General features: G+C 33.3%; 4 protein-coding genes across 5 annotated transcripts; all 4 read left to right on the plus strand.

Annotated features, from left to right (window-relative positions):
- Positions 1-626: 626 nt before the first annotated feature.
- LOC9323232 lies at positions 627-2912 on the plus strand. The gene is made up of 7 exons (XM_021010245.1): positions 627-766; positions 857-932; positions 1023-1084; positions 1361-1491; positions 1726-1936; positions 2352-2526; positions 2609-2912. Exons 1-6 carry the CDS (start codon positions 764-766, stop codon positions 2517-2519), a joined length of 651 nt encoding a protein of 216 aa, XP_020865904.1. The 5' UTR covers positions 627-763; the 3' UTR covers positions 2520-2526; positions 2609-2912.
- Positions 2913-3376: 464 nt separating this feature from the next.
- LOC9323233 (putative zinc finger protein At1g68190) lies at positions 3377-5528 on the plus strand. Its single transcript, XM_021036073.1, has 7 exons — positions 3377-3493; positions 3580-3654; positions 3734-4174; positions 4407-4667; positions 4743-4928; positions 5033-5229; positions 5316-5528. Exons 1-7 carry the CDS (start codon positions 3413-3415, stop codon positions 5332-5334), a joined length of 1260 nt encoding a protein of 419 aa, XP_020891732.1. The 5' UTR covers positions 3377-3412; the 3' UTR covers positions 5335-5528.
- A 607-nt stretch (positions 5529-6135) lies between these two features.
- Positions 6136-8461, plus strand: LOC9323234 (zinc finger CCCH domain-containing protein 15). Of its 2 annotated transcripts, none has more exons than XM_021034064.1 (3): positions 6136-6232; positions 6482-7125; positions 7913-8461. In XM_021034064.1, exons 2-3 carry the CDS (start codon positions 6508-6510, stop codon positions 8252-8254), a joined length of 960 nt encoding a protein of 319 aa, XP_020889723.1. In that variant the 5' UTR covers positions 6136-6232; positions 6482-6507; the 3' UTR covers positions 8255-8461. The 2 variants fall into 2 exon arrangements, with proteins under 2 accessions (XP_020889723.1, XP_020889724.1); XM_021034065.1 differs by having other exon boundaries at positions 7916-8461.
- A 965-nt stretch (positions 8462-9426) lies between these two features.
- Positions 9427-13030, plus strand: LOC9323235 (putative two-component response regulator-like APRR6). The gene is made up of 6 exons (XM_021010150.1): positions 9427-9702; positions 10487-10636; positions 10731-11213; positions 11287-11363; positions 11464-11662; positions 11751-13030. The coding sequence occupies exons 1-6, from the start codon at positions 9588-9590 to the stop codon at positions 12941-12943; spliced, it is 2217 nt and encodes a 738-aa protein (XP_020865809.1). The 5' UTR covers positions 9427-9587; the 3' UTR covers positions 12944-13030.
- Positions 13031-13887: the final 857 nt, after the last annotated feature.

The following is a 13887-nucleotide window of genomic DNA, read 5'->3' on the forward strand; positions in this document are numbered from 1 at the left end:
TCTAGGAAACCTTTGGAAGACCCGCGGTTATTCAAAAAAAAAAAAAAAAAAAAAAATCCAAACAAAAACATTTTATTAAACCGTCGTCTTCATCATTACCATCTTAACTTTAAGAATCTTGTTGTTGTATAGTTACGTCATTTGCGATAGATAAAATTTGTAAACATAAAATTACTACAAATACAAATTGATACGCATTATAGACCGGAAATAAATTTGTTCATATTATAAAAAATTTGTTAGTATATGTAGCTAATTAGTTTTAATACTTCACCAAACTTATAATCATACCAAACTTGTAACAAATAGATGATAAAATAAATAAATTCAAAATTATTGTAGCAAGAAATATTGATTATTTCAAAAAATACCAACAAAAACTAAAGTATTTGTAACAAAAGAGATGAATTATAACAACAGATCTCAGATGACAAATGCCCAATAATCATCAATGTGACCAACCCAATTAAACCAATCTCAAAAATCTTGGAACTCAAAAAACAAAGTGTGAGAACCAATGAAAACCCGGCCCAATAAACAGGCCCAATAAACCCAACTTGTTCCTAACCCCACGCGCGTATATCGGAATCGCCGATGCCTCTCCTCTTCAATCTCAAAATTTCAAAATCACTTTTTTTTAATTTTAATTTGGGTCAAGCAATTCAAAATCACAGCAAAATAAAATACAAATTCAAAATCCATATCCAATTCTCATCTAGGGTTTTCTGATTAAACAGGCGAAGAAGATCCAAATTTTGCTACAATGGTGAGAATTTCTCAATTTCTTCAAAACCCTAATTTTTTCTTTTGTGGGATTGTGTTGATTCCTCAATTTGTATAACTGATTGATGATCAGGGAGGTGAAGGAGAAGATCTAGAGCCACTCTTTGATTATCGTCGTGTTCAACCAGCGAATTTCGTTTGTATTGACGGTGAGTTTCACTTGATTTGGTGACTGAGAGCGTGAGAGTGATAAAGATGACTTCTTTCTTATTGCTCTGTCTCGCTTTGAAATCTTGTAGACGATGATGATGATGATTCCTCGAAGACGCCGGTTCCGAAGAAAGCGAAAACTTCACAAACAGTAAGAATTGATCTTTATGATTGGTTGTCTCATTGAGCTCTTTTGTGTTAGCTTGATAGAGAGTTTAGGTATTGGGGCTTGTAAAGAGTTTATAAAGTGTGTTCTTTGATTCACTTTTGGGTTTTTTCTTCTATGTTTTGGTCACTGATTTCTGTTGTAATAGACGAATCAATGTCAATGAAGGAACAGTTTTTGATTATGTCCTTCACAATTCATAGTTTGAATCTATCATCACTCCTTTTGGAATTTGAATCATATTGATTTACTTTTATATAGGTTGAGAAGTTAGATGATGATGTGAAAGTGATTGAAGTGGCGGGTGATGACGATTGGTTGCTTCCTCCGCCAAAGGTTATCTTCGACAAAAATAAAGAGTCTGTTGAAGATTCAACTATTAAAGCATTGAGGTAATTTTGTATGTCAAGAGTATTTCTCATCTCTAGGCTTGCCATGTTGCTATTAGAAGCTATGATTTGTCCAACTTATGACTCTGCTAATTTAAGTGTAGTATTTGACTATTTAACAATGCACCCTGATGATATGATTTCGATGACTGTAACTTCTACTTTGTTTTTGCTATCCCGAAAGAGTCCCATTGTTACAATTTGATTCTAAATTCCTAAATGAAATATGTAATGTAGGTCGAAGAAGATGGAGCTTATGTCATTTACAAAAACTGTAGCAGATGTGATGCAGGAAGTGGAGGAGTCTGCTAAAAGGGAAGTTGAAGAATCTCGCAATCCACCTTCAGAGGTTGCTGCTCAGTTACCACCAGAGCCTACGAATGACAGGGCCAAGATTGTCATTACAATACAGGGCAAAGATGGACAGAAGACATTCCGGGTTTTTGCGGTAAGTTTTTATACTCTTGCCACTTTCTACCCAACCTTCCATCAACAATAAGCTTACTATCCAAACTTTGTATGTGGGATAAGTAGAGATAAGAAGTAGCTGTTATGTCACCTTCGTTAACATCCACATAGCTAGATATTTTGAACTTTCTAGGAAATCAGGAGTATAAATACAGTATTGAAGAAATCATTGAATGTAGTCGAGTATTCGAGACGTGTATTAATGTCTTAGAGGATTGGTTGAGGGATCTTAAGACAAAGCGCTTTTTTCCTTTCCGTTGGTTGGTACTAGACTGGTCTCAGACCATGAGCGGCACATTAATAGATATGCATATTCTGTTAAAGCTTGTTAAATATGAGATGCCTTTGTAATTTTGTATAATGATGTTGTTTTGGTATTTACCATTTTCTTGTAGGATGAGAAGTTTGAGCGGGTTATCAAACTGTATACGGATAAAGTTAAGCTTGACCCGCAAAATCTTGTATTTATATTTGACGGTGATAAGATTGATCCGTCGACCACCCCTTCTCAACTTGACATGGAGGATCATGATATGATTGAAGTACACACCAAACAAAGATGACAAACAGGTAACTGATGAAGTCCTCAACTTGTTTTTGGGTCTCGTCGTGATACAATGATGCTCATTATCTTTGATTGAATTCAAGTCAGGCGCTTATCGGATTTGGTGGTGAAGCTCAAGGCGTCTGCCAAATCTGGAATGTCGATCCGTTCAACCTTTTGCGTAAACCAGTGTTTTTTTGTACATCAACAAGGGCATGAAAGGAATCTCTGCTAACACTGGTGTTGTATCTGTGACCTTTCTCATTTTATCGGAATTTTTTCTTTCGTTCTTTCTTTCATCGGTTGGATAGTAGATTCAACATTTTATTTAGGAGTGTAATATATAAGATTAAACCAAACTATTTTGATTTTAACTAAATCAAAGTAATCCAATCTGAAAAACCCAACTAAACTTTTGTTTTGTTGGAATCGTTATGCTTTCTCTATCTCTTGAAAAACTAAAATCTATCTTACTTAAATTACTAATCTAAGAAAAAAACCAAAAACTATTGTATAAAGTAACTGACAAAAACTGTAATTTGCCAATGAATCATTTTTACCAAATATAGCGATACTCGGTTTAATTCGGTTTACTGTACTTTTTCTTGTTTTTGTAATAAGTGTCGTTTTAGACTGATATTTTTATTTTATTTAAGTTTTTTTTTTAACATCAGCTTTAATATAATTTTGATAAAAAAAAAAAAACATATCACATTTTTCATCAAAAAAATCATAAAAATGTAAAATTTTAAGAAGTAACACATATAAGTGTTATATATAAATATATAATAAAACCAACAATTAACCAAGTTTAGTATGAAACGGATATTTGTAGTTTTTGTTTGGTCCGAAGTTAGCTACGACATGTGGCTTGCGCTTATTGGTTAGGAAAAGGTAAGCTTAGAGTTAGAGATGATGGGTCGTGAAAGAAGAAGCTGTCACAGTGGTACATACGTCCGTGGCTTCCCCATATCTCACGTGCATACGGATAACGTAATCACCAATTTTCTATGTCCCCACCCAAATATCTACGTGGCTTTGCCACATCATCCTAACCAAACCGACGGATTTTTTATCAGATAATAGGAAAAAAGCTCCTAAAAACAGACACAAGCTTTTGTCACCAATCTCTGATTTTTTTAGTTCTCTCATCGGTAAACATTTTTCCTTCTCTTTTTGTTTCTTTATTTTTGTTCGATCTGTGATCTCTGATAAACTATTTTGATGTAACAGGAACGAATCTTTTATATGTTATGGATAATAATTGAGAAAATGGAAAGAGTATGTGAGTTTTGTAAAGCGTTTAGAGCAGTGGTTTATTGTATAGCTGATACAGCAAATCTTTGTTTAACATGTGATGCTAAGGTTCATTCAGCTAATTCGCTTTCGGGACGACATTTACGTACTGTTTTATGTGATTCTTGTAAGAATCAGCCTTGTGTTGTTCGATGTTTTGACCATAAAATGTTTCTTTGCCATGGATGTAACGATAAGTTTCATGGTGGTGGTTCTTCTGAGCATCGTAGAAGGGATTTGAGGTGTTATACGGGTTGTCCTGCTGCTAAAGATTTCGCGGTTATGTGGGATTTTCGAGTTATGGATGATGATGATGATGTTTCGTTAGAGCAATGTTTTCGAATGGTTAAACCTAAGGGACGATCCGAAATGAACAAGGTTTGATGCTTGTTTTGTATGTAATATATACTTTTTGATAGCCAGGTGGCTAAGAAAGAACCACAAGATGGTGGAGCTCGTTCTCTGGCCTTAACTCATAGGGCGAGTCTTCAATCTACTCGAACAAACCACTGGACCATACGCTCTTAGTTTGATTTGTATATCTTTTTATAGCTTTGTAGATGAACAGATCTCTTTATAGCTGATGTACCAATGATTTTGATGGTTTCAGGTGCAAAGAGAAGGTGGTTTTATCTTGGAACAGATTCTTGAATTGGAGAAGGTTCAGCTGAGAGAAGAGAATGGTAGTTCTTCTGTGACAGAACAAGCTGATCCATCTCCATTGGAGCTTCCGAAGAAATCTGAAGAACGGTTAATTGATCTTCCGCAGATCGGAAAAGAGCTGATTGTTGATTTTTCACACTTGTCTTCTTCTTCCACACTTGGTGATTCCTTTTGGGAATGCAAAAGCCCATATAATAAGAACAATCAGGTTTGGTTTAAATATCATACATTACATAGTCTTTGTGGAACCATTAGTTACATGAGATTAGCTCTGTTTCTGCAGTTGTGGCATCAAAATATACAAGACATTGGAGTTTGTGAAGATACAATCTGCAGTGACGACGACTTCCAAATACCGGACATTGATCTCACTTTCCGAAACTTTGAAGAGGAATTTGGAGCTGATCCAGAGCCAATTGCAGACAATAAGAACGTCTTCTTTGTTTCTTCCCTAGACAAATCACATGAGGTTTGAAATCTTCCATCTACTACTATAGAGTCTCCGTTTGATAACAAATTTAATATTTTCTTGTTATAAGCCAAGGTCTCTCTACCTTTTTGATGTGTGTTCAGATGAAGACATTTTCTTCTTCATTCAATAACCCCATATTTGCACCTAAACCCGCTTCATCATCCATTTCATTCTCAAGCAGCGAAACCGATAACCCTTACAATCACACAGAGGAAGTAATCTCATTTTGTTCCCCTCTCTCTAACAATGCACGTCAAAAGGCCATCTCAAGGCTCAAGGAAAAGAAGAGAGCACGAGTGTAAGTCTTAACACCGATAATCTTAAATCCCATTCGAGAGTATATCTTAAACTTTCCATGGTTTAACTAGCATTTTCTGAATTCAGGGAGGAGAAACAAGCTTAATATGGTCCCAAGAAAATGGCAGAGTAACAAAATTTCTTGCATCTCTCTGTTTATTACCATGCCTTTGTACATAAGACACTAATCTACCACTTCTTGCATGTAACTGTGAATCTGAAATTCATCACTTGTTGATTATTTTGTAATCACAGACATGTTTGCATCAAGTTCACCAGAATTAACTTTGTATCAGTCAAATCACAAGGTTTAACTTAAACAAACAATGATGAGATAGCAACAGTGTGATGTAAATAGAAAAACTTGTGTGTTACCAATAAACATAATTGATGTTTTGATGAAATCATATTTGACAAGACCCATTAAAAAGGAGTTAGTTATAGTTGTGATAAATAAGCAAAACCTTTTTTGCTTAAGTTCCACTATCTTGCAAGTTTTGTAAACAAAAGACCAATCTTATCCCTTCAAAATAATCTTAAAAATCAAGCAATTAGTTGAAACAAATGATTCTCTTAACCACAAGCTGGGCCTTGGTTATTAGTATCTCCAGCTACTTATTATTGTCAAAAAAATGAAACACACTTTCTCTTAATCATTTCTACATCAAATATTATTTTTAATATATAGTTTTCACCTATACTAAAAAATACAGTGGCATAACCGTAATTATGATAAGCTTAAGAGACTTCAAGACTCTCTGGTTTGTTTTCTTTCTGTTAAACCGTAATAACCACCAAATTTTTTCTTTTAATTTTGTATTTATTTTAAATGATTAATTTCCCTCGCGATGAGAATCCAAAAGCCTGTATAAATACTCTGTAGCTTCCTCTCTCAAGCTACGTTCTCTCTCTAACTTGAAATCTCTCTCTCTAGCCAAGAAAATTTTTCTCGGAAGTTTCTCTCGAATTTTCCCGGCGGTTTCTCTTCTACTCCAATTTTCTCGGTAAATTTCTATCGCTATACATGTCAATTTCTTCTCCGATTTTTGATTTTATCGTTTTGAATTTGAATCCACTGTGAGAAATAGATGAGATTATCTTTCTCGGAAACTAGATCTGAGTTATTTTCCGTGATTTTGAACTTCCGATTTATCATTTTCTCGAAGAAATTCATTATACGGTTGTTTGATTCTTCGCGATTCCGTTTCCGATGCATAAATTTTGATTATCTTTGTGGTTGATTTGTGAAACAGAACTGTCGAAATTGTCACCGGGAAAAATGGAAAACAAAATCGCGCCGTTTAGTTACAGCGGAAGCTCCGCCGATGTCGTCGGAATCAAGAAATCCCAAGGAGATTCTTCTTGTAGCGGCGTCGTTTCGTCGTCTCTTTTCTCTGATCAACTCTACAAGTCGACTCGCAACATCATGCAACAGCGTCAAGATATGGTGAATCGCGAGGCGTTGTGTTACACGCGTCTTCATGAGGCTTCGCTTGAAGCAGAAGCGCTTCGTCTAGAGAACACTGAACTCCGATCGATGAATCGTCATCTCAAGACTGAGCTCAACAGTCTCATCAGATCTTCGATCCAGAACCGATTTGATCTTCGATCTCCGCTTCGGATGCTTAGCAATCTTTCGATCGGAGGTAATGACGCCGACGAAGTGGAGAATCAGAATCAGAACCGTACGGTTAATCGTGATGATGTCAGTGATGAGAGTCCGACGAGTGTTATGGAGAATGAGGATCTCAATCGTTCTTCGCTTCCGAAGAGCATCTCTGTGAGATCTAGTGGTTACTCTAAGGCGAGTCAGGGAGGTGGTGGTGCGGCTGCTCAAAGTGGAAAACCTCGTGGAACTGTAACTAAGCCTGGGACTTGTGGTCAAGTCAGTACGACGGTATATCTCTTCTTTGTTTTCTTGATTACTTGATGAGATCTTGCTTAAGTTAGAGACGATTTTAGGAGTGATTTTTGTTTAGTGATTTGGGAATTAGGTAATCATTGAGATTATTGAATCTGACCTGCATATGTGATTACAATCCTCCTCTGTGATGTGTTAACAGTTGACTGTTCTGAAGCAAAAGAAGAAGTGTCTTGATGCTGTTTGCTTTCTCTGAAGTATGAACTATAGAGTAATAGTGAACTTGATTCTGTTTGCTTTAGTGTTTTGGTTTAGTGTTTTGGGAATTAGGTAATCATTAAGACTATAGACTTGATTAATTGATAACTGTTGAATCTGACCTGCAAATGTGATTACAATCTGTGTATGTTAGATACCACAATCCCCTATTCCTCATTGGTGTGGCAACAATTGACTGTTCTGAATATATGGCTGCTTATAACATTTTTTCATTTGGTGGTGTAGTTTGAAGGTTTATCTGTTAGAGAAATAAGTTTAGATTTAGATTCTTGAGAAGAACTGTCTTGATGCTGTTTGCTATCTCCAGAGTCTGAACTATATATGTAAATAGTAATGGTAATGGATGAATGAATAATTGCAGGAAAAAGTATATCTGAGAGAAGGTCGATATTGGTCTAGTGTTTTGGGAAATAGGCAATTATTGACATGTAGACTGTTGAATCTGAGCTGCATATATGACTTTTTTAATGTACCACAATCCTTTATTCCTTTGTTTTCTTTGAAGTAGAAATTGATTGTGGATATATGAATGAACGAAATGCAGCAGAAGGTGTATGTGCGAGGAGGAGGGAAGAAAGAAGATCAGGAGGAGGAGATAGAAGTGGAGGTGTACAATCAAGGGATGACAAAGACAGAGCTGTGCAACAAATGGCAAGAGACAGGGACATGTCCATATGGTGACCATTGCCAGTTCGCTCACGGCATTAAGGAACTCCGCCCAGTGATCCGCCATCCCCGTTACAAGACTGAGGTTTGCAGAATGGTTCTCGCTGGTGATAACTGTCCTTATGGTCACCGTTGCCACTTCCGCCACTCACTATCTGAGCAGGAGAAGCTCGTTGCTGCTGGTCTCAAACCCAAGTCATCCCTCAAGCTGCTTACATGACCTGTCCCTGGTTTCAAACCCAAGTCCTCTCCTTCTTCAAGCTGCTTTGATGACCCCAAGGTAAAGCAACAAAGGGTCTGAAACTCATACATAATAGTACAATTGGTAGCTATTGAAACGATTGGTAAAAAGTGAATAATGTGCATAAGTAAGAGCGTCTTGTAAACACTTTTGAGTCTAGTAGTTGTTTGTTTGATATTTCTTTCTCGTTTATTCTGAGACTTTAAAACCGAGAAAAGTATCATCGGTTATCCAAATGTGGTTATAAAAGGAGTCTTTTGGAACTACAGAGAGTTGTGGCCATATATGTGATATATTGATATTGATATACTTTTAGTCGCTTACCAATGTCACAAAACAGAGGAAGGTACAATTATTTGAACAAGGGCTTAATTAAATATGTCTAATGTATGGCTTTCTAAAAAAAATTGTATATATAGAGATTTTGTAAAATTCTAAATAAGAGGTTTTCAATAACCAATGTAATATGCAACGTATCTGGATTCATAAATTTTTTTACCTTTGTCCCAATTCGGAAATTATTTGACTTCCAAAAAATTATGGAAGTTTATTAATGTTTAAAATTGACCAGACACATGTTTCTCACCCCATTTAGGCATTTATATTGTTCTTGAAAAAAAGAATCATTATTTTTGACCAAAAATAGAAAAAATTGTTATTGAAATTTTAAAATATAATGCTATAAAATTTTATTGTTACAACATTTTTACGTATATAAAAAATTAATTCTATATTTCTTTTTTGACTAATTAATGGATCATTTTTTGTAACATAATACTAAAAACATACGACTATTAACAATTTCTGAGTCAAATTTTATAAATGAAATTACGATAATTATATATGGATATATATTGATTTTGGTGAATCGATAAATATTGTCTTTTTAAAATACAGTCAAATGATTTCTAATATTACTAAAAACTGGTTTAATTTCATATAATTTCAATTATTTTTAAGAACCTTATCGTTTTAATTACAAAAAGTGACCGTTAAAATAAGCTTTTCAAACTGTATTTCTAGCCACTAGGTGTTTGATAAAATTTTAAAAAATATAAAATCAATAAATTAAATTTTAGACATAATAGCCATTTTTATAAATTAAAAAAATATTTCATAGGGTCAAAACAATAAATTAAAATCTATTGAGAAGGTAATTAACTTTTACATCTATTATTTGCAATGTATGACCTAGTTGGGTCCACTATTTATATCCATCCTTTTATATATGACCATGTATTAGTATTTTTTTCTCAACTTAGTCATTTTCTCAAACCCCCAATCATATATTTTTGAGAAAATTTCAAAGAAAATGGCTAGAAGCTTAGTTCATGAAAGTTTTGATGACATTTCCATTCTGCTAATCGACCATGACACTGCATCAGTCGCGTCTCTCACGTCAATGCTTAAACAATTTTCAAAAAGAGGTAAAGAAATGGCCAATCTTCGTAAAACAATTTTTTTTTTATTTTCATCGTTTATATTGATGTTGATCATTTTTTCATTTACATACAAATTTTTCTGAATTGTTGCATTGTTATGTTAAAATTTATCATTTGTTCAACAATTTATTATGATTATAATTATCAATCGCTAGATCTTGTTGTTTTTGCATAAGGATCTATGAAATAATTTGAAGAAATCTCAAATCACATATAAATGTATAAATCATAATCTTTTTCATAAAAAAATATATTTGAGACTATTTGGTCTTAGATCTCAATGATTTAATCAAATATATTTTTAAAAAAAAATCAAAAATCGTATTCAGAAAGGTGTATGACAAAGAATAAAGTGATTTACATGTCCATTGATTTACCTATATTTTTGTCGGATATTAAGATTTCGAGATATTTGCTGCAAAACATACCTTCAAATTATAATATAATTAGTTATTATGTAATATTGATCGTTTATCAAATTTATCTAACGGGGATGTGCTTTTAGTCAAGTGGTTAATTCCAATTGACTCCGCCTTCTCCACCGGAGTGCGACTCCAGTAAATCGCGTTACCCCGCGTAGTAGAGATTGGCTATGGATCGGGCCTTGTCGATCCAAAGATGTCAAAAAATCAAATTTATCTAACAATAAGCGTGTTCATTAATATATTTTTGTTTTCAGTTTTTTTTTTTTATAAATGAAAAATATTTATATGTTTTAACCATATTTTTGAAATTTCATATACATCTTATATACAAATTAATGTACTAGTGATGAGCGTGGATGTGGCAAGTAAGGCTTTATCGATGATTGAGAAGCAGAAGAAGGACATTGGACTTATCATAGCCAACATTGAAATGCCTCACATCGACGCAGATTCCTTCCTCACCGTTTTGCTTCACAAAGATATTCCTCTCATATGTATGTCTATGTTCACACATCTTTCTTACGTTTACTGTTTCCACCATTTCCTTTTTCGACTAATTAATTGATATTTGTTTTCTCTATGTGAAAGTGATCAATCCAGAGATAAAGACAAAGAAACCATCAGATCTTTTGATAAAAAGAGCGTGCTTTTCTCTAGATCAGCCAATTTCTGATAATGACATCAAAAACATATGGCAGCACGTGTTACCTAAAAAGATTCAAGAGTCAAAGAAAATCAACATAACGATTGTTAACCAGGAGAATGGCACGGACAAAGATATAAATCAGATAGAAGTTTTCAGGGCAAGCCTTAAGAGACAGAGAACAAGTCAAGCTTCTTTGTTAGGAAGACAACCTTTTATCGACACATTCACAATTTCCGAAACATCCCAAAAGAGAAAAAATAGGGCAAATGTTGAATGGAAAACTAAACCAGGTTGTCTTATTGGGATTGAGAATAAGAGAAAGGAATGGAAGAAAATGGATAGTAGTGTTGTAAGACGTAGAAGTTTATGGACTAATGAGCGTCATATGAAGTTTTTAGCTGCTATCTCCATTCTAGGTGAAAAAGGTATGATTTATATTTCACATTTGACCAATTTGTCTCTATTTATATCAGTTTCTTATATTCCTTTATCTTGCAGATTTTCGTCCCAAATCCATATTAACAATTATGAATGACCCAAACTTGACTTATCGCCAAGTCGGTAGCCACCTTCAGGTTCATATATATAATACTTAAATATTTTGATTTAATATATACTATTTTGATTTTCTTATTATAGCCTTATTATATATTTTTTTATTTTATAAATTTTCAGAAATACAAAGCTCAAATTGAGCGTATAAGCGATACATTGCCAAGAAATGAATGTAAATCGACAGATGAAACATTCGAACACCATTCGGATTACAAATATCCTTTCAAAACATCAGACTTATTGAATAATCTCATTGCAAGTAATTCTTTGTGGAATTCTTTGAGAAAGAAAAACTCTTCATCATCATCCATGAATCAATGCAAGTATTCTTTTACTATCTATTTTTTTTCTTTCAAAATTCTATCATTTTGTATCATATTGATATTAATAAATTTTTTTATGTGCAGTTTTATTTAAAAAACCTATCACCGAGAGAAACAAAAATATGCCAAAGTTTCATGTAGGCGGAAAATCGGATCTGAGCAATCATTCACTTGTTGGTAACATATTTAACAAGTCATCTATAAATGTTAACTATGTTCCTTCAACCATAAGTAATAACCCACCTTACAATATTCTTTCTACCGATAATGCTAACCATACTAGTTTAGGTAGTGAAAACCTTCCTATCCTTTCTGGTTTACCATCAAATGTTCGTGCATCTAACACATGCGCATTTCAGATGGAATCCACAAAGATTTCCATTCCGCAGTATGATCCTAATCCATTTCACCTACCTAGATCTGTCCTTGAAACTGATGTAAGCCAAATAGATTTAGATTTTACATCTACACCCGATTCTTTTCATCCTTTAGCAGATCTATGCACTATGAACTATACCATGAACCCTTTTGAAACTAATATAGACCAAATGGATTGGCTTCCATTTATAGAAAATTATAGTCATCATGAAATCAATATGAACCATATGGATTGGGATCATTCAATAGAAAATTTCATTCTTCTTGAAACTGATGTGAACATAAGTTTTCCTGAAAAACATACAAACCAGATGGATTGGGTTTCTTCAGGAGAAGGTTATGTTCCTTTTGAAAATGTGAATCCCTCTAAAGTAGATATAAGCCAGATGGACATAGATTATTCTCAAGAGGAAACTAATACAAACCATGTGGGTTTTGTTTCTTCTGAAATACGTTATGGCATCCCTCCTAAAACTGATATGACCATTCTTGAAGCCAATTATTCAAACATGGTAGATTGTGTTTTTCCTAAAGATATAAGTTCACTTGAAACTAATACCATCCAAAAGGATTTGGTTTCTTGTAAAACAAGTTTTGCTGCATTGGATAACATAGTTCCTCTTGAAGCCAATATGGAAGAGATGAACTATGTTTCTTATGATGAAAGTTGTGATGCTCCGATTGAAGATCTGATTTCTTTTGACATTAACGTGGATGAGAAGGATATGCCCTCTTGGTTGGACGACAATGGTTTTTCTGAAAGAGATAATATGATGAAGTCTTGCGAATATCACAATGTAGAAATTGTGAATCAAAGAGATCATTTGAAGGGAGAAGATAATTTTGATGATTATCGTGACAACATGGATTGGATTTATGAGGTAATGAATATTTCTTAATGGTGAGGAAAAGGAGAACAACAAAATTAATAGTAGTTTATAAACATAATTTTTCTTTTACTATTGCATATTCATATCATAGATATACATGTATGTTGGTCACAAACAATATGTATGAGATTTTAAAATTTATTCGCATCATATGGTTGAGTTTCGATTTCTGTTAATTGTTTTTCAGTCAGTAATTATAATGTAGTCAAATATTTTTAATTTGACCAAGATTAGTATATCTATTAAATTTAATTCTAAACTTCTGACCAAGTAGTAAATGCTTTAATATCCTAAATTTAGAGGAATTTTAATAGTTTACTTCCAAAGTTACAATCAATCATAATTATAGTTACTACTTACTAGTGTTAGACTGTTAGTATATAATTTTGTCCAAAAAATATTATTTACTCAAAAGCTAAATATTAACATTTTTAGATAACCATTAGCAAGATATTATATTTTTTAAACAAGCATTATTTTATTTCAAAATTTTCGATAAATAGTGTACTAAAGTGTTCAAATAATTGTATTACCTATTTTATACGTCATGCATTTCTATTTATGATTTAGTCAATCTAATCTATGCACTTATGATTATTATCAAAGTTTAATATGAGGTGTTTTAGCGATTGTTATCTCGATCATAACTCTACTTTTAGTAGTTCAACGGACTCGATCCCTCATATTATTATGAAAAGTCATGATCATTCTCTTACTATGAATTGACAATCTAAAAACATAATATTAAGTTATGTGAATGTCATATTATAGAAATTATCAACCAAATGAATGATATAGAGGGAGAAGATAATTTTGATAATAATAATGAGTGCATGGACTGAATTGACGAGACAAAAAATAAAAGTTATGAAAAATATCATGTGTATGATTTTTTTAATGGTTAAGGAAATAATAACAACAAAATTATATAATTTCAATATTTCATAAACATC

The sequence above is a fragment of the Arabidopsis lyrata genome (genome assembly GCF_000004255.2).
Source record: "Arabidopsis lyrata subsp. lyrata unplaced genomic scaffold ARALYscaffold_2, whole genome shotgun sequence".
NCBI lineage: Eukaryota > Viridiplantae > Streptophyta > Magnoliopsida > Brassicales > Brassicaceae > Arabidopsis > Arabidopsis lyrata.